The 26,119-nt window shown below is 51.0% G+C and overlaps 2 protein-coding genes across 8 annotated transcripts in view; one reads left to right on the forward strand and one right to left on the reverse strand.

Moving 5' to 3' along the window:
- The window catches only part of gatad2ab (GATA zinc finger domain containing 2Ab), a 48,164-nt gene extending 23,616 nt beyond the window's left edge, over positions 1–24,548 (forward strand). For 5 of the 7 annotated variants that reach the window (XM_064331776.1, XM_064331774.1, XM_064331775.1 and 2 more), the window contains 10 exons: positions 11,271–11,553; positions 14,781–14,907; positions 16,243–16,374; positions 16,493–16,573; positions 17,313–17,441; positions 18,022–18,204; positions 18,408–18,684; positions 18,972–19,432; positions 19,826–20,036; positions 21,996–24,548. In XM_064331776.1, the coding sequence (XP_064187846.1) occupies positions 11,279–11,553; positions 14,781–14,907; positions 16,243–16,374; positions 16,493–16,573; positions 17,313–17,441; positions 18,022–18,204; positions 18,408–18,684; positions 18,972–19,432; positions 19,826–20,036; positions 21,996–22,129 (2,010 nt within the window). In that variant the 5' untranslated portion in view covers positions 11,271–11,278 and the 3' untranslated portion in view covers positions 22,130–24,548. Of the gene's footprint in view, positions 1–11,270; positions 11,554–14,780; positions 14,908–16,242; positions 16,375–16,492; positions 16,574–17,312; positions 17,442–18,021; positions 18,205–18,407; positions 18,685–18,971; positions 19,433–19,825; positions 20,037–21,995 lie in introns of those variants that run through there. The other 2 variants (XM_064331778.1, XM_064331771.1) reach the window with 2 other exon arrangements.
- On the reverse strand, positions 4,990–6,476 carry LOC135254101 (uncharacterized histidine-rich protein DDB_G0274557-like). Its single transcript, XM_064334054.1, has 2 exons — positions 6,401–6,476; positions 4,990–5,849 (listed from the first exon to the last, which is right to left on the reverse strand). The coding sequence occupies exons 1-2, from the start codon at positions 6,474–6,476 to the stop codon at positions 4,990–4,992; spliced, it is 936 nt and encodes a 311-aa protein (XP_064190124.1).
- Positions 24,549–26,119: the final 1,571 nt, after the last annotated feature.

Here is a 26,119-nt window from a genome sequence, read left to right on the forward strand (position 1 = left end):
CCGCAGTTTGGACGCGCTCTGCCGAGTTGGTTTGAGTCGACATGCCTTCAGACCTTCTCCCTCAAGAGTAGCTGCGGCTGAACCTTAAAAAAATAACAGCACTAATTATGTGTACTCTGCTAATTATGTGTAGTATCACTTCGCTTAGGTGTAGCTAAAACCTTTTTACAAAAACAGCAGACTGCACTCTGCTAATTATGTGTAGTAGCCCTACTATTATGTGGAAACAGGGTAGCCTGTAGCAGTAGCAAGCAAAAAACAAAATGGCGGACAAATGCATGCAAAGTAATGTAGATGAGCGTTTGGCTCCTGCGTATTTCCTGTCTCTGAGCCGTCCTCCGCTTGGACAGCTATGTATGGCATTAGCTCAGATGATTTCAAATTAAGAGCGCGTTATGCCGAATTATCAGCTGGTGTGTAGAGGTGAAGCGAGCAGCTGTTGACGTCTGATGCTTCTGGAGTGCGTCTTAAGCCGTGCCATGCCTGCTGAAATCCAGCGAGGGCTAACAGGCGTTTGAACAAAAAGGCCCAAGCCCATGCACAGCGGTGCAGACCGGCCTGCATTCGGGGCGCCCGGCTGGGTTCTGAGAGTGAAACTGTTGAGGCTGAGGTGATGTAGAAAGCACGCTCTTGTGCATGAGCAGCGAGCTCAGCACCGTTTGCTGTTGAAACCCGGTGCAAATGAAACCCGTTCATCCCCCTCCGTCTCCCCGGCCTGGGTCCCCTGCGCCCCCACGGGGCTCGTGTTGAAGATCTTCTGGAATCACCCTTGTGTGTGTGCGCATCCATCTTTCCCCCTCTAATGCAGCAGCGTTGCATGCAAACACGCACGCGCCTGTGTGGAACTCCCCCTCGCAGTCTGAGGCACTGAAATCTCCACGTAGTCACTGCAAACGCACGCATGCCTCCGGTTGTGGTCACGGAGAGACCGGAGAGCCTGCACTGCTCTGAGCTTGCTCAGGTTTGGGTCACACTAGGCTTGACACGGTTACCAAGGCCCGACCTGGTGATGCGGTCTTCTCTTTGTGTTCATGCGTATGCATGCTTTTATTTGCGTGTGTTACTTAACATTGAAGCCCATTGACCTACATACACTCACTATGGATTGGTCAGTAAATAGTGTGAGAAACCATTTGCATTGTATAGTTAAATCCACATGACCTTTAAAATGAAATAAAAATATATAAAAACAGGGATGACAGGTTAGGGGTAAAGTTTCCAGAGCCAGCCTTTACACCTTAAAAAAAAAAAAGAAGTAGTTCAGTATTTTAATGGAGGGGTTTTCAGTAGAAGATTGGTGCTTTCCCGAGTTCTGCTTTTTCTCCTTGTCAAAGTGCTCTGGAGTTCTGACTGGTGGGAGAGGGGAACTGTGGACCACAGTGCTACAGTACTGGTTCAAGCAGCATTTCATTCAAACAGTGTGTTCTAGTGTGAGTGCTCACCATCATTCCCCCAGACAGTGCTCACAATCATTCAAACAAAAATATATCATTATAGTTATATAGTTATAAATTACAAACTCTAAACGGAAAACCAGTGGTTATAGACCAAATCAGATTAAGAACAAGTTCAGTATGTGCACAGTGAAAAGTAGTTTTGAAAGGTGTACTTAAATGAATGAGCACCAGTGCAGCCCTGGTGTGTTCTGACCCGCTGTTCCACACTCTGAGACCGAGCCTCCCTTTGCTTAACGGAGTGTCGGGGGACGCAGCACCACATGGAGTCTGCAGTTCTGGTGTGTAATCCTGTTGCCTGCCAGATAGGCAATGTTGTGGCTATCTAAATTGGTCATTTGGCACATTATTTTATTCTTCTTTTTGTAGCATCCTGTAACATGCTTGTCAACCCCCATGACAAACCCCCTTCTGACAAAGTGAAGGGGTGCTTCGCTTTGGTGGTTCAACTTAATGCTGTAATTCTGTGAGCTGTAGACCCCACGTAGAAACTGGCCCTATGGTTGAGTACCCCTTTTAATCAGCCTCTGGATAATGTTGAGCATGGACTTTCCACACTCGGTTTCTTTAAAGTCCAGTAAAGTGCTCTTAGTTTGGGACACTGCAGAGTGATGGTATGTTGTTAGTGCTGTATTTTTGTTTGCAAGTTTGTTTTGTCTGCTTTAGCAGGACTCGATTGTTTGCGTGGGGAGTCATTCTTGCTCTCTCTGCATCCACATCATTTTTCAGCTACCTGGACGACACATGGAGCGCCATGGTTCTGTGTAGAAATGAATTATTAATGGCTTTGTTAGATAAAAGTTTTAAAAGAATAACTTTTAGTCATTTCTGTGTTTGTTTTTTAAATGTTGTATTGTCGTTATTTATTTTTATTACACTTGCCTAACGTCTTTACATAGAGAAATGTGTGGGAATTGATTCTACATACAAGCTACTGGAGGAGCCTAAGATGCGTAGGGACGAAGGCTTGTTCCGTTGCAGAGGTACTTCTGCGGAGTCGGTCCGTGCCAGTGTGCACATCCGGCCGGGGCTGCTCTGCTGGAAGGCCCCGGTGGCTGTGGTCGCTCAAGGCGCTCGTCTTCAGGCCTGCTTCAGCGCTTCTGTCTGACGTGAGAGTTGGGAAAAGCGTGCAGTGCGCCCACGCTAACGTTCTCAGGTCCTCCGCCGTGCCGCTGCCTCCCTGCTTCTCTTTGCCTGCTCAGAGCGGGCGAGCCCCCCAGCGCTGTGGCCAGTGGCAGAAATGGTTTGTCGGACGTGTTTCTCTGGCGGTTTTGGGCGTTCCTGACGTCTGGCCACACTCAGGTCTAAGTCCAGCTCAGCCCCCTGCAGAGACGGGGCAGGTGCATTACGTACATTGCATTACATCTATCTGACAGACGCTTTTAGCCATGGCACCCTAGAGTAAGTGCACACAGACGGTTATTGGACAGCTACAGAACACGGGTCTGGTAAGGCACAATACTCATTCTGTAACACTAGCCCGTAGTCATGAACACCAAGTCCAGTTCATACGGTAAGCATAGGCTAAAGGATAAAGGGCTGTCTGTTTGTTTGTTTTGTGTATGATTTTAAGAGGCTGAGCCGCGGGTGCCTGAGACATTGAAGCCGATTGGTCTGCTGGGAAACAGTCACAGATTTCCCAGTGTCGGGCAGAGTGGTGTAGAACTACTGTCCAGTGCCTGGAGCAGCCAGGACTCCTGTGGCCCGGGTTCACAGTGAAGAGCAGCAGGCCGACTGCCCCAGATGCGTCTGTGTGCGCGTACGTAGCGGGCCGTGTCTGCGGCAGGAAGTCACCTCCGGCCACACTGCGGGTTTTCCCTGTGCAGGCAACTGAAAACGTGTTTGACGCTTTGCTTGCGTGAACGGTTTGTGCTCATGTCCTCTCCTCTCCGAGCCCGTGGTCCTGGCCTGACGTCCGTCTTCGCTATTAAAATATGAAATATCAGACTTCGTTATCTCATTTACGTTTCACTTTCTTTAACTCTGTGCGTTGCATATTGGTTGATGGAGGACGTTAGATAACCATGCGTTTATATGGTATGAGGTGGTGATCATTTTCAATGGTTGCCAGGGTAGTGTATAACATCGGTTCAAATACGCATTGATATGGAAGCCCAATTTTAAAGGATAGAGACAATATTGACATGTTTGAATGATATTTAGCTTTGTGTTCTCTTTTAGCCTTAAACCCCCATCTCTTTTTTTTTTTTTTAATGGAACAAATGGCCCCATTGCTTAATAGTGACCTGAAGACCCCAGTCCTCTGATTAAAAAAAAAAAAAAAAAGTAAAAGCCTATCTGGGCTGCCGCAGAAGTTTTTTTTTTTTTTTTTTTTTTTTCTTCTCAACAAAAACCCCCCGCCTGTATCATGCCATGGCACATCATGCCAATATTAGTCAGCCCCCCCCCCCCCCAGCTCCTCAGTTAAATTTGCGGAAAGCACCAGAGAATTTACTTCCATTTTTTTTTTTTTTTTTTTTACTGGGCAGAAGTAAGGCGATGTTTTGTGTGCTGCTCCTGGGCTCGCCCGCGCGTGAGCACGCCTGTGTTCGCCGTGCACACGTGTGAACACGCCGCGGCCCTTTCGGGCTCCTCCCTTTGTTCCCGGGTTGCTAAGCAGCGGGCCGTACGGACCGGCGAATGCCCCGTCCTCACCGTCCGTCCCCTCCAGGCAACAGCCCTGGCGGCTCACCCTGGAAACGGGCCTTCCGGGCGACGCGCTCTCCTCCCTCCTTCCTGAAGGGGAGCAGCTCTCTCAAGAGCCGCCCGTGAGCGTGAAGGTGCCGGACGAGCCTCTGCCGCTAGCCTCTGCGTGCTGCGCTGCTGCGGCCGTTAGCCCTGCCACTGCCAGAACTCCTAAGCGTGGCACGACCTGGCTCTCTGTGGTGTGAGGAGGTGTGTGTGGGGGACTGCGTGTGTGAATGCAGCTCCGCCAGGTTGTATCTGGTGAACTTGTCCACACCATTGTGCCATGGCAGCAGGGCTCTTCCCTGGAGAATATGTGCTCATAAGTTGAAAAATGTAGAGGCACTCCAGTTAATGCACGTAAAATTTCGGGAGCAATGTTCCAAAAATGGGAGCTCTGTAGAGCCCTGGCCTGCAGCCCCCCAGCCCTCTGGGAAGCTGGCTGTGCTGAGGGAGCGCGCTCGGGGGGGGTGGCGTACGTCCGCATTGTTCTGCAGAGCTGTGCCCCCTGTAAACCCACCTGGGCACAGCTGCGGTTCTGCCAGCTCAGCATGGCACAGTAGCTTGGCAGGAAGCTAACACTTAAAAAACAAAGATAATGGTAGGGACAAACGAGTCCTTAACCCTTTCAAGTGTAGGATTTTTGGAATGTTTTCTCTAAAGTCAGTGTTCTAGAACTTCATCGCTTTCATTTACCAGTAGTGATTGTTGCGTGAGCATTAGAATGTTCAGTTGAGAACATTCTGATCATATTTGTGACCTCACACCTTAAAGGGTTCTGTTGATCAAAACTATTCCACGACAGAAGTGTGTGCGCCGTGGAAACGAGACGTAGAGTGTGTGGTAATTCTCACAGGCCGCGGCGCCGCGTGGTGTTGGGTGCCCACGCGTGGACGTGCGCCGGGTGGTGTTGGGTGCCCACGCGTGGACGTGCGCCGGGTGGTGTTGGGTGCCCACGCGTGGACGTGTGCCGCGCGATGTTGGGTGCCCGCGCGTGGACGTGTGTTGGGTGCCCGCGGGTGGACGTGTGCCGCGCGGTGTTGGGTGCCCACGCGTGGACGTTTGCCGGGCGGTGTTGGGTGCCCGCGCGTGGACGTGTGCCGCGCGGTGTTGGGTGCCCGCGCGTGGAGGTGTGCCGCGTGGTGTTGGGTGCCCGCGCGTGGAGGTGTGCCGCGTGGTGTTGGGGGCCCACGTGTGGAGGTGTGCCGTGTGGTGTTGGGTGCCCACGTGTGGAGGTGTGCCGTGTGGTGTTGGGTGCCCACGTGTGGAGGTGTGCCGTGTGGTGTTGGGTGCCCACGTGTGGAGGTGTGCCGTGTGGTGTTGGGTGCCCACGTGTGGAGGTGTGGTGTTGGGTGCCCACGTGTGGAGGTTGTGCCGTGTGGTGTTGGGTGCCCACGTGTGGAGGTGTGCCGTGTGGTGTTGGGTGCCCACGTGTGGAGGTGTGCCGTGTGGTGTTGGGTGCCCACGTGTGGAGGTGTGCCGTGTGGTGTTGGGTGCCCACGTGTGGAGGTGTGCCGTGTGGTGTTGGGTGCCCACGTGTGGAGGTGTGCCGTGTGGTGTTGGGGGCCCACGTGTGGACGTGTGCCGTGCGGTGTTGGGCGCCCGTGTGTGGACGTGTGCCGCGCGGTGTTGGGCGCCCGTGTGTGGACGTGTGCCGCGCGGTGTTGGGCCGGTCTCCCCGAGGCAGCCCCGCCGGTGTCTTTAAGGAGGCTGTTTATCCAGGCCGGCGCTGCCGGGAGGAGTGGCTGAGCTCCGACCCCCGGGGGCCGGCCCGAGAGCCCTCCTCCAGCAGCCTCCTCCCGGGTGCCTGTAAACAAGGAGCCGCCATTTTCTGTGCGCCGCCTGCCCGTCAGTCGCGCCGTCCCGCACCCTTCCCCTTCTCTTCACCCTTCTCTTCCGCTTCTCTTCCCCTTCCCCTCCGCCGGAGGCTAGGGCCCTTAAACTCTATGTATTTGCACAGCAGCCTTCTTCTTGATAGACACCCAAAGCGCAGTGTAAAGAGGCACTAATCCCAAACATATGAACTCATTTACTTGCCCAAGTCCAGTGTCAAGGACTGAAGCACTGCTGATATAGCCTACTAGGTGTTCAAAGCTGTGGACCAGGCTGGACAAGGCACTTCAGATCAATTTGGTTGTTGCGCTGAGCCAGAAATAATTCCTGTTTGCCCTTTTTTTTTTAAAAAAAAGTGAAATTCTTCTGTACTTTGAAGACACAAATATGTGAATTGTTTTGTTACTCTTGACTACTAAAAACGGTACTTTCAGTTATCTGAAGGCTAAGCTCTGCTTTTTCCTTGAGCTTGGTGTGGTGGTTGAGCTCACAAAATTCTGCCATTTTCAGTGAATCACTGTTGAAGCTGTCAATCCCATGCACTGTAATCCTGATGCATCTAGTAACATTGGTTTGGTTCTGTTTGCAGTGCACTTTGGGGAATTTTTGTTTTATGCATGAAGCTTTGGTGTGCTGTTGAGTTCTAAAATGCTATGAATAAAACTGGCTGTACACAACTGTGTCTGGTATCTATGTGGAGAGCAGCTGATTGCTGTCATGACACAGGAGGTCTGCTTAATATTTCAGCTTGGTCAGTTTGACAATGGTGAGAAGGTGATTTGCCTGAAATGTGAACAGTAATTCACTCTTAATCTGATGGACAGGTCAGCAAGAGGTTAATTGAAGAGAGGGTGACTTTTGTTTAGCCGTGGCTTGGAACTGGAGGTGGTTAATCTTTAATGTGGACCTGTGAGGGTAAGGTCAGCCCCCAGCCTGGCTGGCTTGTGTACAGTTTGCATTGTACAGTGGGTACAGGACCGCCGGTCTCAGGGTCAGTCTCAGGCCCCCTGAGCAGAATCAGGGCTGGAGAGGGATTTGTGTGCCACTTCCAAGATTGAACAGTCAGTTGAGGTTGTTCTCAAATTTAAGTTCTTACGTAAAGATGTGGTGAATGAAGGGCAGAGCATTAGCCTATGGCGTAATAGTGATATAATTTCACTTTTATATAAAATCATTTATATCTTCATAATCATTTGTGATGATTGTCCTGCACAGAGATTGTCTCTCTGAAGCTGGCGGTGAGGTTTTTGTGGTGAGGTGGGAGAGCTGACAGTCATGCGTAGGACCCGGCAGTTTGGCTGAATTAGCAGGTGTGTCTGAAGCACAGAGAATCCTGAGGGCATTTCTGCGCAAACTGTCCCTTTAAGTGTGTGAGCAGCGGCGTGGGTAACGCCGTCGTCCCCCCCCCCCCGCGCGCGGACTCGTGTTTTGGAATGCCGACGGCGTCTCTCCTTCGCGGTCTCGCCCGCCCGCGGTCGCTCTCTCTCTCTCTCTCTCTCTCTCTCTCTGCCGCGGCCCGCTCGTCTCCCCGAGGGGTTAAAAAACCCTGCCTCCAGCCTCCTCGCCCCGCCGACCGGTTCAGACCGGTTCTGGGGAAAGTGCTTTGTGTCTCCCGTGGAATCCTGGGAAGGGTCATGTGGAGCGCTGGTGATGTCACGGGGGATGAGAAAGACCTTGAGTCAGCGTTCCTTATCCGCTCAGGCGCGCGGGCCACAGGTAGAGTGCGCGGGTGAGCCCAGGGCCTCCGAGTGCGTTTAGGGGAAGGGTCATGGGGGGGGGGAGGGGGCTCTGCAGGCGCACTGTCGCCAGAGGGGTTAATGTTTTTGGGACCTGGGCACTTCCTGTAAGGGATCACTGTGGTCTGACACGGCTGTGTTTTTATTTATTACAGCAGTGGTTTAAAAGTGGATATGAATGCCATGGAAACTCAGCGCTGCTCCCCCCCCCAGAGTCTCAGACTCCCTGTAACTGTCTGGTGTGGGGAAGCGGAGTTTCCACGGCGACGCGGCCCCTGGGCGGAGCGTGTACAGGGGCGAGCGGCGGTGGCCGGTGCAGCTGGGCATAGAGCAGCCCGTCGCCGTCCCCGCTGTCGTGGCAGAGCGGGATTAGGGTCAGCATCTGGGGCGCTGGCGCTAAGGCGCGGCCCTGTGCCCCGTGCCTCACACGGGAACCCCCCCCCCCCCCTTCCCTGGCCAGGTCGCCATGGAGAGTCGTGCAGCAGTCACGCTCCTCCACATCATCAGCGTGCCCTGCTGCAGCCTCCTCAGCAGACCTCACACAACCCCACTCCACACTCTGAGCCCTCCGCTGCCTCTCTCATGACTCCCACACCGGGAAGGTGCGTGGAAAAATGAATAAATAAATAGAACCTGCAGGATTTCAGTGCCCTTAATTGAACTCTTTCATTTTTTAAAAAAAATTTCTTGATGCACGTGTGAAGGATCCTTTCTCACGTACTTCCTTTTTCATCTGCGTCAGAACACGGCACTTAGTCAATTTCTTTGAAATGTGCCAATGGAAACGCAAGGCTTCACTAATCTGTGTTTGCGTCTGCGTGCGTGCGTGTGTGTGTGTGTGTGTGTGATTATGTGATTATGTGCGTGTGCGCACACGCTGTTTGGTTTTTTTGTTGCCCCAGGATGCACCGCAGCATGATCACCTTAAAGAACGGCGTGTTTAATATTAGACGGTCAGGTTGGCTGCGCTGCGGCTGGAAGCTCCGGCGCTCAGCTGCGTCTGTAATGAATGCGCTACCCAGCCATCGGAAACGCTGGGCTCCCAGGTAACCTCCGACTGTCATTGCCCTAAAATAGCCCCGCTGCTTACTCGCAATTCAGATCGCTCTTTCAGAAGGGCACGGGAGGAGCCGTCGGGAGACACTTTCTCGCGGCGTGGCGTTCTTGTCAGGAGGGACGTTCTCCTGGTTTGTGGGCTTTCATAACGAGGAGGCTGAAACGTGTGGGGACGTATGTATTCCTTAAACACAAAGCCTAACATCTAAAATGGGGAAAATGGTGCGTATATCTGACAGGATATAAAGGCACAAAAAAGCATTTATCACCAGAAGAGCGATTGATACGTTAATGCATTAAAGGGGCACGGGGCTCCTAAATACACTGGGTAATACAGGGAGGTCAGTCCACGGGGACGTTGCATTACCTTTACTTCCACCTCTTATTCACAGCCGCTGACCTCAAACACCATAAAGCAAGCGGAATCGGTTCTGAAGTGAGTTGCTGGAGATACTTGGACGTTTACAGATGTGCTGACTGTAGCTGAATTTCAGACTGGAGTGCATGCTTGCAGTGCCCCCTATCTATCAGCTGAATGAGCTCATGAAGCACTAATGTCTGAATGAAACGAGAACAGATTCCGTTGCCATAAGCACACAAAGTGCTGAATCGCTGAACTAGCACAGACTGAGGCTGTAGTCCTCTCAGTGGCTTCTGCAGGTTTTCATGCTCTTCTTTTTTATTTTTACTGAAGTTGCTGCATATTTTCAGATCCTTTTATTGTTGTTAAACTGTAATATTTAGCTGTTGCAGTTCTTCTGTTGAACATCTTCCTTCTCCAAATGAGCGGTGTAGGACGGCTGTGTCTGGTGTGAACTCCCCTGCTGAGGGCGAAAGATCATGTGTCGTGTGGATGTCACCGGGTTGCTCTGTGGTTGTGCGCACTGGTGTGTTGATGTGATGGGTGCTAATATGTATGTGCGCAGGTGTGCAGATGTCATATGGCTGTGTGTGTGCGCGTGTACATGCTAATGTGTACATCTATGCAGGTGCAAGGATGTTCTAGGTTGATGCTGTTTGCAGGTGTGAAGGTGCTACAGGATGCTGATATTTAGCCTCTCTGTGCAGGTGTGAAGGTGCTACAGGATGCTAATATTTAGCCTCTCTGTGCAGGTGTGAAGGTGCTACAGGATGCTGATATTTAGCCTCTCTGTGCAGGTGTGAAGGTGCTACAGGATGCTAATATTTAGCCTCTCTGTGCAGGTGTGAAGGTGCTACAGGATGCTAATATTTAGCCTCTCTGTGCAGGTGTGAAGGTGCTACAGGATGCTGATATTTAGCCTCTCTGTGCAGGTGTGAAGGTGCTACAGGATGCTGATATTTAGCCTCTCTGTGCAGGTGTGAAGGTGCTACAGGATGCTGATATTTAGCCTCTCTGTGCAGGTGTGAGGTGCTACAGGATGCTGATATTTAGCCTCTCTGTGCAGGTGTGAAGGTGCTACAGGATGCTGATATTTAGCCTCTCTGTGCAGGTGTGGAGGTGCTACAGGATGCTGATATTTAGCCTCTCTGTGCAGGTGTGAAGGTGCTACAGGATGCTGATATTTAGCCTCTCTGTGCAGGTGTGAAGGTGCTACAGGATGCTGATATTTAGCCTCTCTGTGCAGGTGTGAAGGTGCTACAGGATGCTGATATTTAGCCTCTCTGTGCAGGTGTGGAGGTGCTACAGGATGCTGATATTTAGCCTCTCTGTGCAGGTGTGGAGGTGCTACAGGATGCTGATATTTAGCCTCTCTGTGCAGGTGTGAAGGTGCTACAGGATGCTGATATTTAGCCTCTCTGTGCAGGTGTGAAGGTGCTACAGGATGCTGATATTTAGCCTCTCTGTGCAGGTGTGAAGGTGCTACAGGATGCTGATATTTAGCCTCTCTGTGCAGGTGTGAAGGTGCTACAGGATGCTGATATTTAGCCTCTCTGTGCAGGTGTGAAGGTGCTACAGGATGCTGATATTAGCCTCTCTGTGCAGGTGTGGAGGTGCTACAGGATGCTGATATTTAGCCTCTCTGTGCAGGTGTGAAGGTGCTACAGGATGCTGATATTTAGCCTCTCTGTGCAGGTGTGAAGGTGCTACAGGATGCTGATATTTAGCCTCTCTGTGCAGGTGTGAAGGTGCTACAGGATGCTGATATTTAGCCTCTCTGTGCAGGTGTGAAGGTGCTACAGGATGCTGATATTTAGCCTCTCTGTGCAGGTGTGAAGGTGCTACAGGATGCTGATATTTAGCCTCTCTGTGCAGGTGTGAAGGTGCTACAGGATGCTGATATTTAGCCTCTCTGTGCAGGTGTGAAGGTGCTACAGGATGCTGATATTTAGCCTCTCTGTGCAGGTGTGAAGGTGCTACAGGATGCTGATATTTAGCCTCTCTGTGCAGGTGTGAAGGTGCTACAGGATGCTAATATTTAGCCTCTCTGTGCAGGTGTGAAGGTGCTACAGGATGCTGATATTTAGCCTCTCTGTGCAGGTGTGAAGGTGCTACAGGATGCTGATATTTAGCCTCTCTGTGCAGGTGTGGAGATGTCGGAGGAGGCGGTGCGCCAGACACGCAGTCAGAAGCGGGCCCTGGAGCGGGACAGCCTGCCGGGGGACGGGGACAGTAAGAAGGTGAAGCTGGAGAGGGGGGAGCTGAAGAGCGAGCCAGGCGGGGCCGCCGACGGCCCGGGGGTCAAGGTGAAGGTGGAGGCGGGGGCGGGGGCCAAGGTGCCCAGCCTGCTGAAGACCGGGGAGGTGAAGGCCACCATCAAAGTGGAGCTGCAGACGGACGAGCCGGTCGACATGAGCACGTCCAAAAGGTGAGCCTTCAGGGGCCTGGCCAGGAACATCCTCAGCCCTAAAAAACTAAATATATATATATATATATACAGCTGTGGGAGGGATTCTCAGTCAAAGTTAAGGTCTCATAATCTCCAAGTTTTAAAAGAAACGGCACAACCTGTTTTCTGTTTTTAAGCTATTTGAATTGGCCCCAGAAAAGCATAGGATTTTAAATCAATGCCCTTTTAAAAAATCCCTCTGAGGTTGGATTCTTTCTGCAGTCACTATTGTACCCTTTGGGCTATCGTTTGGATTTTGTGAAAGTATCACATTGTTTCTGAATGGTGACCCGTTGCCCTCCATTTTGGCTCAGTGCTCGGTGTACTGGCTCTGTGTTCAGTGCCTATCCTGGAAACTGGCTGTAGTGGCTGCTGGGGTTTGGGGGACATGTTTGGAATAGTTTATTTTGCCAACCATTCATTCTGCTGTGAAAGTGTACTGTGCTTCACATGCGTAGTGCTGGAAGTGTTCGGAAAGTATCCAAATAATGATTGAGATGCTGTCTGTTATAACGCCATCCCGTTCCTCAAAGGAAGGGTGTGCTCAAAGATTTGAAGGGTCTAAAATACCCCCCCCCCCCCCCGCGCAATGTTTCCCCTCTGAATTGTGAGATTGTTTGCTGTCTTCAGAAGGCTTGGGGTATATTTACAGATGTGGTTGAGGAGTGAGTGAGAGAAAGAGTGAGAGTGAGTTTCAAAGTGGTCTTTAGGACTCCAAGATTGGCCAAACCGTGTGCAAGTTATAAAGACCTTTAAAGATGTCATTTCTGAGCTACATGAAGTGCTTCAGTGGTTTTGACCTGTTTAAATGGGGCTTTTTCAATAAGGAGAGCCCATCCAGCTCTCGTCACTTCAAAAGGAAGGCATTGCATTTAGCACTATGGGACAAAGGGGGCCTGCCTAGATTTGGATGGATTGAGATAAAGCACTGTGATGGGTGCTGTGGGACGGTGGTGTGTGGTTGGGGGGTGGGGGACGGGGGGGGGTGGGGGGGGTAGTTTTGTAAATGTAAAGTTTTGCTGGTTTTGACTGGTATGCCAGGCCTGTGACGCGCTGTCCTGCTGAAAGTCTGAGGCTTGCGCGGAGTGAGCGCGCTCCGCTCGCAGGAAGTGGAGACTCGCCCGCTCCGTGCCGCTCGCCCCCCTCTCGAAAGTTTGAGGCAGCTGCAGCTCCATTTTCTTCGGCACCTGAACTCTGCCTCACTTCGCAAAATGAAGGCTATGTGTCACAAACCGGTTCCAGCCGGCCGTTGCCATGGTTTCCACATTGGAAGGAACAGTCAAAGAAGGGGAGGGGGTATCTGTGTGTGTGTGTCACATGATCATGGAGGGAAATGCCTGGGTCATGTGACCACCTCAGTAGGGTGATTAATACACAGGAAGTGATTTCAGTACAAGCTGAGGATTCTGTTTGAAGAAAGTTTCCTTCTCCCAGTTTTATTTATTTATTTTTTTTGAAGGGGTTAGGAGGGGTTAACTCCAAAAATCCCCTCTAAATAATGCCTCCTCATTACCTTTACTGAACTGCACCCCAGGGTTTTATTCCACTCTGATTAAGGCTGTCTGTATTGAACTTTAATCCAAGTGTTTTATAGCAAAGGGGGAATCCTGTTGGCCTAGCAGACTCTTCTGAAGTGCTGAGCACGCTCCTGTGAAAGCCTGCTGCTCTTTTTTTACCTCACAGCTCTGTCATTTCATTGGCTGAGCCTAGAAGCCAGAGTGTTAAAAATTCACTGTGTTATTGTTTGTGTGCGTGGGTGTTGTGTTTTATAGTAACGGTTTAGCTCTTTTGGAGAGTAGGCTGTTCGTATGAAACGTCTGCGCAGGTTTCCGTCAGGTTTGTGAACCCTCGTTCTCAGCCCGTGTGTTGCTCTGGCTCCTGGCATGTTTATCAAAGCAGAATTAGCGGTTTCTGCTACTGTCAACAAAGGTCTGAGGAATGCTGCCCCGTGGAACCTTCCGGAAACAGTCACGCGGGCCCTGGCAGATGCTCAAATGTGGCCCAGCCACGACAGGTCCGGAGTGGCAGCGGCCTCTCGGGTGGCCCTTTCAGCCGTCCTGCAGGGCTTGGCTGGCGGCGTCTGCCAGATGGATGGGATACGAGCAAAAACCGGCTGTGAGTTCTTTCTGGCCGCTCACCCTGCAGCGCGTACGTACGCGAGCGCTTTTTCTGACTTGGGTCGTCGCTTCCTGGGTCAGCAAGCGCAGTGCCTCCTGTGTGCTGTTCTGGCCCCCCCCCCCTCTCCCCCTCTTGTGGTGTGGGTCTGATGCCGTGTACGTGCACACGCGTGTTCCACACCACGGCTTATCTCACAGGCTGGGTAGAGAGCACACTGAAAACTGCGTCCTGGCCAAACTCCCCCCCCCTCCCTCCCGACACCCCCACCCGCACCGCAGGCTCTCTGTGGCTCTGGAGCTACTGAGAACACCGCCCCCACGCCCCGCACCCCTGGCCGGGCTATAAGGCGACCGTTTGTTGAGCGGGATTGTCTTTCCGATCCGTCTCCGGGTCCGAGTGGCTGCCCTGAACAATGCGCTCATACAGTGGCTTTCCTTTGTCCTCCTCGGCCTGGAGTGTCAGCTTCAGGGCACTAAGATCAGATGTCCCTCCGCTAATGAAATGTCCCATGTAACCGTGCATGAGAACCGGCCTCTAAATGAGTCCCATCCTTTTTTTCCCCGTATAAGCTTGTTGCTTTAACATCCTGTTGTTTCGCTGATAAAAAGGAGAACCCGTTTGGTGTGGACACCAGTCTTTTGTTCAGATAAGGCATCGAGCAGTGCCCCTCTCCTTTTTACCCTCACTGCCAGGCAGGCCTTATTGATCTGAGGTCAACGTCCACTGCCCAGTGCTGACCGTACGACACCAACGCCGAAGACAAAGAAAGCGGCCGAACACTGCCCTCTAGTGGACAGTCCACGCTACTGTAGATATGATGTGTTGCCTTCTGCAGGGACACATTCACTGTAACAAAGAAAATAAACACATTCCAAGGAAGTGACCTCACACTGTGGCCAGTGCGAGTGGGATGATCTCCAGAGGGACATTGCTTGCCACTCTTTCTCCTTATCCTTCGCTTCGTAGTGCCTGGGGTCTCATCTCAGACGGTCTTCCACAGTTTCTCACGTTTCGTCGGTTTTAAAGTAAAAAGACAGAATAAAGTTTTGTGACTCCCTTTGTAACCTGTCCGTCCTCCTGTTATCCAGTGACTTCAAGAAGGAGAGACGCCCGCCGTCGCCCGATGATGTCATAGTGCTGTCGGATAACGAGCCCTCCAGCCCCCACATGAACGGGCTGGCCTGCCCCAAGGAGACGGACACAGATGTTCTCATGGTAACACAGACTCCTCCCTGTCTGCATGGCTCTTAAGAGTGTCTCAGTGCTCACTGGCTGTGTGTGATTGGGCGGTGATGTTCATGTTGGCTGTGTGACTAGTCAGCGTGATGTTCTTGTGTTGTGTGAGTAGGTAGTGTGATGCTGTCTGATTGTGATTGGCTGGTGATGCTCTGGCTGTGTGATTGGCAGTGCTTCTCCTGTGTGTATTGGTGTGATGCTGTGTGATTGGGCGGTGATGCTCTAGGGTGTTGATTGGTGTGTTGCTCTAGGCTGGTGTGATTGGTGGTGTGCTCTGGGTGAGTGTGATTGGTGTGATCTCTGGCTGATGTGATTGGGCGTAAGCTGTGGGCTGAGTGTGATTGGGCGGTGATGCTCTGGGGCTGAGTGTGATTGGGGGTGATGGTCTAGGGCTGAGTGTGATTGGCGGTGATGCTGCTGGGGTGGGTGGTGATGTGGGGTGATGGTGTGATTGGGTGGTGATGCTCTGGGGCTGAGTGTGATTGGGTGGTGATGCTCTAGGGCTGAGTGTGATTGGGCGGTGATGCTCTGGGGCTGAGTGTGATTGGGCGGTGATGCTCTGGGGCTGAGTGTGATTGGGTGGTGATGCTGTGTGATTGGGTGGTGATGCTCTGGGCTGCGTGTGATCGGGTGGTGATGCTGTGTGATTGGGCAGTGATGATCTAGGGCTGAGTGTGATTGGGTGGTGATGCTCTGGGGCTGAGTGTGATTGGGTGGTGATGCTCTGGGGCTGAGTGTGATTGGGTGGTGATGCTGTGTGATTGGGCGGTGATGCTCTAGGGCTGAGTGTGATTGGGTGGTGATGCTCTGGGGCTGAGTGTGATTGGGCGGTGATGCTCTGGGGCTGAGTGTGATTGGGTGGTGATGCGTGGGCTGAGTGTGATTGGGCGTGATGCTTGGGGTGAGGTGATTGGCGGGTGTTGGGGCTGAGTGTGATTGGGTGGTGATGCTCTGGGCTGAGTGTGATTGGGTGGTGATGCTCTAGGGCTGAGTGTGATTGGGTGGTGATGCTCTGGGCTGAGTGTGATTGGGTGGTGATGCTGTGTGATTGGGCGGTGATGCTCTAGGGCTGAGTGTGATTGGGTGGTGATGCTCTGGGCTGAGTGTGATTGGGTGGTGATGCTGTGTGATTGGGCAGTGATGTTCTGGGGCTGCGTGTGATTGGGCAGTGATGCTCTGGCTGAGATGTGTTGGGCGGTGATGCTTGGGCTGAGTGTGATTGGTGGTGTGTTGGGGGTGATGCTTGGCTGTGTGATTGGGCAGTGATGTTCTGGGGCTGCGTGTGATTGGTCTGTGACTCTCTCCTCTGTGCAGAAGAGCAGTCCGGACGAGCGGGAGCGCATCATTAAGCAGCTGAAGGAGGAGCTGCGTCTGGAGGAGGCCAAGCTGGTGCTGCTGAAGAAGCTGAGGCAGAGCCAGATCCAGAAGGAGAGCTCGCTGCAGAAGGTACAGCGCGGCCTGCTGGGATATCGGCCCTGCGCGGGGCTGTCCCCCCTTCTCTCTCAGCTCCATGCGGGGGTGTCCCACCTGTCTCACGCCCCCCGTCACTCTCTCTCCCCCACAGACCACAGGATCGTCCGGTTCTGTGGCCACTCCCCCTCCGCTCGTGAGGGGCAGTAACTCCAGCAGCAAAGGGCCTCTGCAGGTGAGTGAGCTCTGCAGCACACCAGCACACGTCCAGGGAGATGAGCTTTGAGTGGTTACTGCATCCTGCTTTTCAGTGGTTACTGCATACTGCGTTTGCTTATGGAAAATGAGACCCACACATACACCTTACACTCCAAAACACAGACTGAAGTTCTGAGTTGATTTAAAAGTGTTTCTGTGTCTGTGCATGTGTGTGTGCGCGTGCGTGCGTGTGTCACACGTGAGTGTCTGTGTGTGTGCGCGTGCATGTGTGTGTGCGCGCACGTGTATGTATCTGTATGGAGTATGTGTCTGTGTGTTTGCGTGTGTGTATATATGTGTTTGTGTGTGTGTGTGCGTGCGTGCGTGTGTATGTGTGCGTGTGTGTATGTGTGCGTGCGTGCGTGTGTGTATATGTGTGCGTGTGTGTATGTGTGCGTGCGTGCGTGTGTGTATATGTGTGCGTGTGTGTATGTGTGCGTGCGTGCGTGTGTGTATATGTGTTCGTGTGTATGTGTGCGTGCGTGTGTATGTGTGCGCACGTGTATGTGTGCGTGTGCGTGTGTGTATGTGTGCGTGCGTGCGTCTGTGCGTATGTGTATGTGCGTGTGTGCACGTGTGTTTGTGTTCCAACACAGCATCGTGTGCAGAATCGAATGGTTCCCCAGCTCGCTGTGGCAGAGCTTTGCCTGTCAGTAATGTAGTAAAAGTTTGAGGATGTTGTGCGCTCGTTAACGCGTTGACTCTGCTCGGGGCAGGTGTCGTCAGGACGGAGTTCGGGCGCGGTCATCCCGCCCCCGTTGGTGCGGGGCGGGCAGCAGGTGTCGTCCAAGCTGGGCACGCAGAACGCGCAGATCGTCATGCCCCCCCTGGTGAGAGGGGCGCAGGTGAGCGCTGCCAGTCTGACGCACAGACTCCGCCCGCTGACGCCTCAGCGCTCTTCAGCACGCCTCACCTGTCCTCACCCCCCCCCCCTCCCCCCCTCACGCGCCTCGAAACAGGAACTCTCACGCTCGGGCGGTCAGGCAGCAGTGCGCGCCGTCGGCCGCGCTCTTCTCAGATTCTCACGTGCTTCCCACTTCCTCTTCAGCTCCGCTTGCGTGTGAACAGATGCGTTTGACTGTTGCTGTGGCTTCCTGGTTATCTTGGGTGATTGAATTTGATGTTGAGTTGCTTCGTCGGACAGTGAAGAGGAAGAACCGAGGGGCTTTTAATCTGTCCTTGTTCTCTGTGTGCGTCTCCTGTCTGTCTTTCCTTCTGTATGTCTGTCCCTCCCCTCCCCTGCCCCTGTCCCTGCCCCTGCCCCTGTCTCCCTACCCCTCCCCACTCTTGCCCCGTCCCCATGGCCCTCCCTTGCCCTGTGGCCCGGCCCCACCCCTGTCATGTGGCCCCGCCCCCACGCCTATGGCCCTGCCCTGTGGTCCCGCCCATGCCGGCCCTCCTCAGCCCGTCTCTGTGTCTCCCCAGCAGATCCACACCCTGCGGCAGCAGCAGCAGGCCCAGCACGCTGGCTCGGGCCCGCCCCCCCTGCTGCTGGCCCCCCGCGCCTCCGTGCCCAACGTGCAGGTGCAGGGCCAGAGGATCATCCAGCAGGGTCTGATCCGCGTGGCCAACGTGCCCAACACCAGCGTGCTGGTCAACATCCCGCAGGTGAGCGCTCACCAAGGGCTGTGTTGTAATGAGCCACAGAATAGAGCTCTCTCTCTCTCTCTCCCCCCCTGTCTCTGACTCACTCTCACACACTCACACTGTTATCGCTCTCTCTCCCTCGTACTAAGAGCAGTAAAGCAGCACTGACTGCGCCCCCCCCGGACCCGCGCCTGACTGACCCGTGCCTGTGCTTTCACTCCCAGGCCTCCCCCACCAGCCTGAAGGGCTCCTCCATCACCTCCCAGGCGGGGCTGGCCAGCGGCGTGACCACGGTCAACGCCAACGACTCCCCGGCCAGCCGCCAGGCGGCCGCCAAGCTGGCGCTGCGCAAGCAGCTGGAGAAGACCCTGCTGGAGATCCCGCCCCCCAAGCCCCCCGCCCCCGAGCTCAACTTCCTGCCCTCGGCCGCCAACAACGAGTTCATCTACCTGGTGGGGCTGGAGGAGGTGGTTCAGAACCTTCTGGACACACTGGGCAAGGGTGCGTACAGAGGCCCGCTGTCACCTGGCGTCACCACACCGTGTTACACATTATTTACACATTACTGAAGAGGAGGCATGGAATATTTTCATCTAAATTCTAACCCAGTGTTCTAGAACTCCATCGCTTTCGATCACCAGTAATGAGTGTTATGTTAGCATTGGAATGTTCAGTTCAGAACATTCTAATCACATGTTTGTGACCTCACGCCTTAAAGGGTCAAAGTAACCCTTCCCCCACAGGGAGGACCGCTTTAATTTCCCCCCTCTGTCGCCCCTCTCTCACAGGGAAGCAGCAGGCGGCGGCGGCGGCGGCGGCCACGGCCACGGGGAGCGTGACTCCGCCCCCCAAGGACCCGTACACCTGCGCCCAGTGCAAGACGGACTTCACGTCCCGCTGGCGGCAGGAGAAGGGCGGCACCATCATGTGCGAGCAGTGCATGACCTCCAGCCAGAAGAAGTCCCTGAAGGCGGAGCACACCAGCCGGCTGAAGGCCGCCTTCGTCAAGGCCCTGCAGCAGGAGCAGGAGATCGAGCAGCGCATCCTCCAGCAGACGGCCTCCTCCCCCGCCGCCAAGACGGGCCCCTCCTCCTCGTCCTCTTCGTCCTCCTCCTCCTCCTCGGTCTCGGCGGCGAAGGCCGAGCAGCAGGCGCTGGTGGCGCAGCAGCTGAAGCAGGCCAGGGCCTCGGCCCTGCAGCAGCACAGCCGCGGGACGCCCGTCGGCCGCCACCACTCCGCCATCAAACCGGTGCGCCCCCCCCCGTCTGTGCACTAATGAACTTCCTCCCTACAAGCATGGATAAGAGGCAGGGAGCTTTGTGACTGTTCAGCGCTACCATACATCTCGGTCGCTCACAGCCCTGCTCTGTGGCCTGGGCAGACGAGCAGCTGATTGGCCGGCTCTGGTTGCCGTGTTGCTCATTCGGGGCTGTTTGTTTCTCCCTCGCTCAGAGCCCTGCTCTGTGGCCTGGGCAGACGAGCAGCTGATTGGCCGGCTCTGGTTGCCGTGTTGCTCATTCGGGGCTGTTTGTTTCTCCCTCGCTCAGAGCCCTGCTCTGTGGCCTGGGCAGACGAGCAGCTGATTGGCTGGCTCTGGTTGCCGTGTTGCTCATTCGGGGCTGTTTGTTTCTCCTTCGCTCAGAGCCCTGGTCAGATGTCCCGGAGCGTGCAGCCCGTGGGGGTGCGGGGGGTCCCCCACACGTACGCGCCGTCCTCGCAGCTGCAGAACGCCGTGACGGCGGCGGCGCTGGTCAGCAGGCCAGGTAAGCATGCCATGCGTGCAGGGGCAAAGGTCAACAGCAGCAGTAACCCCGCCCCCGGAGCCTGGAGGAAGCAGAACACCGTGACCACAGGTAGATTCCGTCCACCCATCGGTAGAACCCTCTGCCCCCCCCATTCCCCCCAAACTACCTTGCCCTTTCACTGTTTCCTGTTTCTCCTTCGCCTTGTTCCTCTCTCACTTTCCGCCTGTTCTCCCCTCCTTGCGTGAGACCTAGTTTGCTCCACACAAGGAAGTCGAGCTTGTTACCATTGTAAATTGCCACCTAATTCACAAGTACAATTTTTACTGAATTAATAAAACAATCAGTTTTAAAGGAGTACCATGGTGGTTGAACGTGACACTTCCCAGTTGTCTTCAGGCAACAACAAAACAAATGTGCATAATTTTTTAATTCTTCAGTCATTTCAATGCACTTTAAAACGTATTTTTCTAAGCCTAAATTTCCCACGATAAAAATTCACCCGAACCGTCTGGGCGTGGTAATGAGAACTGTCCGTTAGCTATGATTGACAGACCGTGTCCCGTTTCCATAGCTACCCCCATGATATGCGCTCTCTTTGGGAGACTGAATTTTCACAAGCTAGCTAGCTTAGTAGGGCTAGTATATCAAGTATCGGTAGATAGCTAAGGTAAGGACGTTGACTTATATCCAATTATAATTTTTGATATCTAGCTAGCCAAGTTAAGATAAAAGCACAACTATAACGTCCTCATAAAAGCAAACTAGCAAGCTAACGTTATCGATAAAATTGTCTTATGAAAGCAAACCTCCTAGCTAGCTAACGTTAGCTAGCTAGCTAAATGAATATAACCAGAAATAATCTAAAGGTACTCTAATTTAAGTGAACCTAACGTTAGTCAAATATTTGCATTGTCTGAACAGCAGGACGGTGTGTGCTGTCAGATTTCTTTACGGGGCGTGGAAATGGGAGTAGTTACTGTATTAGTGACGTAGCAAAATGACAACTTTCTCAACCGGTTGAAAATAGGACGATGAATTTAAAACGCATATTTCTCCAAAAATACAGAACGGACATATTTAATACTTTGCTCATTGTGTTTCTTCAATGCCTCTTGTGCAAATAGCACATAAAACCGAGAAAGTGTGAAAATCACCATGGTACTCCTTTAAATTAATTCATTGCAAAGAGGTCTATACATATCACATCAAATAGTGGGATCCTTAAATATAACCCATATAATGTGCCGTCGCTTGGTGCACTGATGAGTAGGTATTTGCATTGATTTGTATTGCACTGGAACATTTCAGAGAGTTATTGGCCCATTTTACTGCTTATTGTCGCAGACACACGTGACGCAGTTAGTATTGGTCACTGCCAGCCTGGCCTTCCCTCTTTGTCTTATTAGTGGAGAGAGTCACATGCCCCCTGATCAATCTGGCCTTTCTGTCCTGTGATCTCACGCTTTCCCTTTCACCTCCCGGTGGTGGGCCCTAGTCCTTGTTTTTAGCTCCTGTGTCCTAGTGTGATTTTAGAATCATTGTTTGATTTTGTAATTGTGAAGTTAATGTACCAAATGTAATTGTTGACAACAATGCTCTCTCTCCTCTATGTTGTAGTTAAGTTAGTTTTTAAAAAGTTGTTAAATTTGATGATAATGTCATGGGGAATAATGCATGCAAGATTGCAAGATGCTCAATATAGTTAAAATTGAGTGATCTATAACTGAATATGAAAAAAAGTATTTAAAGATGCATCTAAAATAATCAGTTTAGACAATTATAGCTAATTTAAATCGTAAATACAAATCTATATACAAATGTCTGATGCAGTATTTCTGTGCCAGTCGGCAGTGACTTGGATCTTAAAAGGACCCAGGTTGAGATTCAGCAGGGTTTCCTTCTGTACCAAAAAATCTATTCTTTATTCACTGGGTTTCTGTAAGTCATAGAGCCAGTGCGTTACGGATCTCTGTGCGTTACAGATGCCGGTGCGTTACGGATGCTGTGCTCGTGCTGTGCTGTGTTTATGTGTGTCCTGCTCACAGCTGTGCTCTCCTCTTCCCACAGGGGTCACCATGGCCTACGTGAACCCCAGCCTCTCGGTGCATAAGACCTCCTCGGCCGTGGAACGCCACCGCGAGTACCTCCTGGACATGATCCCCTCCCGCCCCATCTCCCAGACAGCGAACACGTGGAAATAATGCTAACACCTCGTATTATTAATGAGAATAATAGTAATAATCGCCATTATCACCATAATTACAATAGACAGCTCCTGGACTCCAGCCGGGGACAGCGAACTTACCGACCAATGAACGAGGGGGGAGGCAAGGGGAAACGCTCCCCGCCTCGTCCCTTCCCCTCGCCCTCCCCCTCTTTTTCTCTCTCCTTTTCCAAGCCTTTCGCCTCAGTGAGGGAGCGCTAAAACGTTGTGCAGGGACAGCGATTCACTTGTGGGGGCCGCGGGGGGGACTTGCGTACGGAAACGGAGGGGCCTGATGAGGCTTCTCCTTCTTTCTCCCTGCCCCCCCCCCCCCCCCCCCCCCTCGTCCTCAAATCTGTGCTGCAGTAAGGCCGTTGGGGCCTAGTCACACTCCCTCGAGTTTGGGGCGGGGGCCCCAACCGCCAGGACAGCGACGTCGCACAGCTCGAACAATATGCGCGTTACTACAGCAATCCTCCCAATCTGGACAATGAAAGACTCCACTGCGCCCCCTCTGGCCACAAGAGGAATGGCCGGAGGCGGGGCCGCAGGTAAAATGGCAGGGATTGTGGTTGAGGTTAGTGGACTGTCTTTACGGAATTCTAGATTGCTTCAGCTTTGCAACAAAAAAAATAAATAAAAAATAAAAATAAAATTAAAAAAATAAATAAATAAAAAGGCAAAAAAATATATATTGACAAACACAACCGCTTCCTATGTTAAACCAACAGTGTGCAAAGCAGAGGAGCAGGTTTGTGTTTTAAGAGGTTATTTTGTATGGCTGAATGTTTTTTTTTCCCCCTTTTTCTATAACAGTAGTCATACACCATGTGGATGGATATTTTCCCCCTATTCTTATAACTGGACTTTTAGGTCTGGGTTTAAGTCATGTCAATGTTGAGGTGGTTTTACATCTGCTGGTGTGGTGTTGGATTTAATTATTTTTGTCTAGAATTTCTGCAACTTGCAAGGAAAAAAAGAAAGTAGTACTCTTGCAAAAAAAAATACAATTTGAGTACATCAGGGAGAGAAATGAATCTTGAAACTATGTTGCATAAATGGATTTTTTTTTTTTTAAAGCCCTAGAGGCGTAAATAAGCTCAAGGGTGAGGATGGCATCAAAATAATTTTACTTTTAGTCTTAGGTTGTTGTTTTTTTTTTTTTTTCTTCTTTCTCTCTTTAGGCTTTTTTTCCCCTCTGGGTACCATTTTATGGGTCACTGTAGTCAGAGGAATTGTACACATGTCTATCATGCCCTGAGTTTTATCCAGCTCCAGATTTGTTCTGTTACATGTCCAGTAGTTCCTGTACTCCCTTTGGTTAATTAAAAGACTGGACGCCATTCAGAATGTAGTTGTGTGAACCCTAGAAAGTAAAGGAATATTAATCTGATGCAATGGATATTCATCCCAGACATTTATCATGTTCCTGATGTAGCAAAGTGTTTTTTTTTTTTTTTTTCTTTTTCTTCACCTGCGCAATGCCGACCGTTTTGACCAGTTGCATCGCACAGCGTGACAGTTCCCAGAGCGGTTGGAGCAGTGACGTCACCCGTTGGGGCACGTGGAAGCCCTCCCACCCTCCCAGCGGAGAACATTAAAGGACCTCGCTTATGAGGAACTGCTAGATATTCACCTTGCGGTTTATTACACTGGAGCCTGCATATGTTAGGTTTGGTTTTACCTGCTTTCAGTTTATCGAATACTACTAAGCCAAAGGAAACAAAACGCTCCCAGGCTTAATGTGGTCAAGCTTAATTTCTAGGGCAACTTATTTTTATTTTATTTTTTTGTGGTCCTTATCTCAGTTAACGTGGTCAAAAAACAGCCCCTTTACTCTTTTTGATGGTTGCGTGGAAAAAAAATGACACCTGAGTTGGGCGATGGTGTACTTTTTTCAACCGTCCAGGTTGTTCAACGTGTGTAACACATCCTGGGGGTCTCTGGTCAGCATAGCTCTGCAGACGCTTGCTCGCACGACGTCAGATCGCTCTCTTCCGTTTCGCTTTTGTTCTGTTCTGCTGTAGGTGAATTTTTTCCCCCTTAAGTTGCATGGAAAATTGCAGACCATTTCTTGTTTTAATCATTCTGTAGACAACCCTTATGTTTTCCGTCGCCGCCACTACTTCAGACCACAGAAAGAGGTTGGGATTTGTCAGCCGTTGCCCAGTCCCTGCTCGCGCAGAGTTGAGGCGACCGCGAGCCCCCGTTCCAGGCTGCTTCTGCAGCGGCCGTTTCGCTGTCCTGACTGCTGCCTCCTGCCGTCTGACAAACTAACACCATTCCGTTTTCCTGGGGTACTAGTACTGTTTACTGCATCGTACCCCTCCTAGTGGATTGTACAAGTCATGTTCCAGTTTGTTTTTGGTTTTTTTTTTTCCTGCTCTATCAAGTAATAAAACTAATTTTAATCCCTTTCCTATTTTTGTGTGAATCAGTACCTTTCATAGAATGCGTTGTGTTACTACTAAATTTTGACTACATTTTTAATATAAAAATATAATAGAATGTTTCATTCCTGCTCTGGTTTGTGTTTTAAATGGTGAAATGTGAAATCTATTGTTTCCTTGTGGTCACTGGAAGCAAATATTGAAATATTTCCGCGTTTTCATAGATCCGGTAGAAATGCCAGAGATGTAATGGAGACTTTAGATTTACTCATCTTAATAACGAATCCAGATCCCTGCACAACATTTATTTTTATTTTTTTTGTGTGAAATTTTTTTCAAATTTTTGGAATCCAGGCTTGGAGGACCTGGACTAGCAGCCCTTGAATACACCCAGATTAGCCGTATAACGCACTCTTAAAACTGACTGCACGTGTTAATTTCTCTATTGATTCTCCATTTTTCGAACGCCCCGTGAACATAAAGATATCACTGCACGGTTTTCACGTAGACAGTAGGCGGGAAGAGCGATCTATGAGTGTAACTAATCTTAAGGTTTTTGAAGTGATTTTCACTCACCTAATTAACCACGCAATTAGTCTTCCTTTCATTCCTGAACAGCTGGGAACTGCTTTTTACAGTGGCTGAACTACGCCAAAGACGTTATACCTTAAAAAGCAATGATCATTGTACGCCCTGCTCAACATTTTTGCGAGTAAATGATCGTAACTTTAAACAAGATTGTAAATGGCAAATAAACGATTTTTCTTGTAAATAAAAAATAAGTTTGAACTCAGCAAACGCCTTTCTTCTCATACTGTTCTTATCAGCAGGCAGACTTGAATTTTGGTTTGGCAATGTAGCCTGTTACAAAAAAGGTCACTTTTTATCACGCTCCTGTTTTACACACCTATTTTGTGTAATATTAATATTGTGGGTAATGCGAGTAAGTGTTATGTTTTTAAAAAATCCAATACTGAGAGAATCACTTAAAAAGATTGGACTATCTCCTCAGCTTTATCGTGCGTGTCTGTCGGGGTGAACGTCCATTTTTGAGGCCATGTATTTCGTGCGACGAACTGACTCCCTTTCTAATCACCCGTGGCTTTGCTATCGTTCAGCGCTACATTGCACTAGAGTGACTGCCTCCAGAACCAGTCCCTCGAACGCCATGTTTCAGGCCACCTCAGTCGTTTCAATGCTCTCGTTTACTGTGAGAAACGTATCGCTCTCTGTGCGGCATTTTCATTCATGGAATATACAGCAACATAACGTAACACAAGCCGATGGCAAGTCCAGCGTTATCCAGTTGTGTGCGTATTGGAGGTTATAGCTGTTAGCCTACTTATGATTTACATCAGTAGGCTTGCCCCAGAAATGCAATTCTGTCTGCCCAGTTATCGCCCTTTTTGGTGTAAGGTCACAAATGCGTAATTGGAATGTTAACTGAGCATTCTAATGCTGATGTAACAATCAGTACTCGTGTAATTGTAAAGCAATGGAGTTCTAGACCACTCACTTATAATTTTGAGAGAGAAAAAAAAAAACATTCCAAAAAAATAAAAAAACTATTCTTCAAAGGGTTAAACTGAAGTGTAATC

Source organism: Anguilla rostrata, chromosome 4, assembly GCF_018555375.3.
Source record: "Anguilla rostrata isolate EN2019 chromosome 4, ASM1855537v3, whole genome shotgun sequence".
In the NCBI taxonomy this organism is placed as follows: Eukaryota; Metazoa; Chordata; class Actinopteri; order Anguilliformes; family Anguillidae; genus Anguilla; species Anguilla rostrata.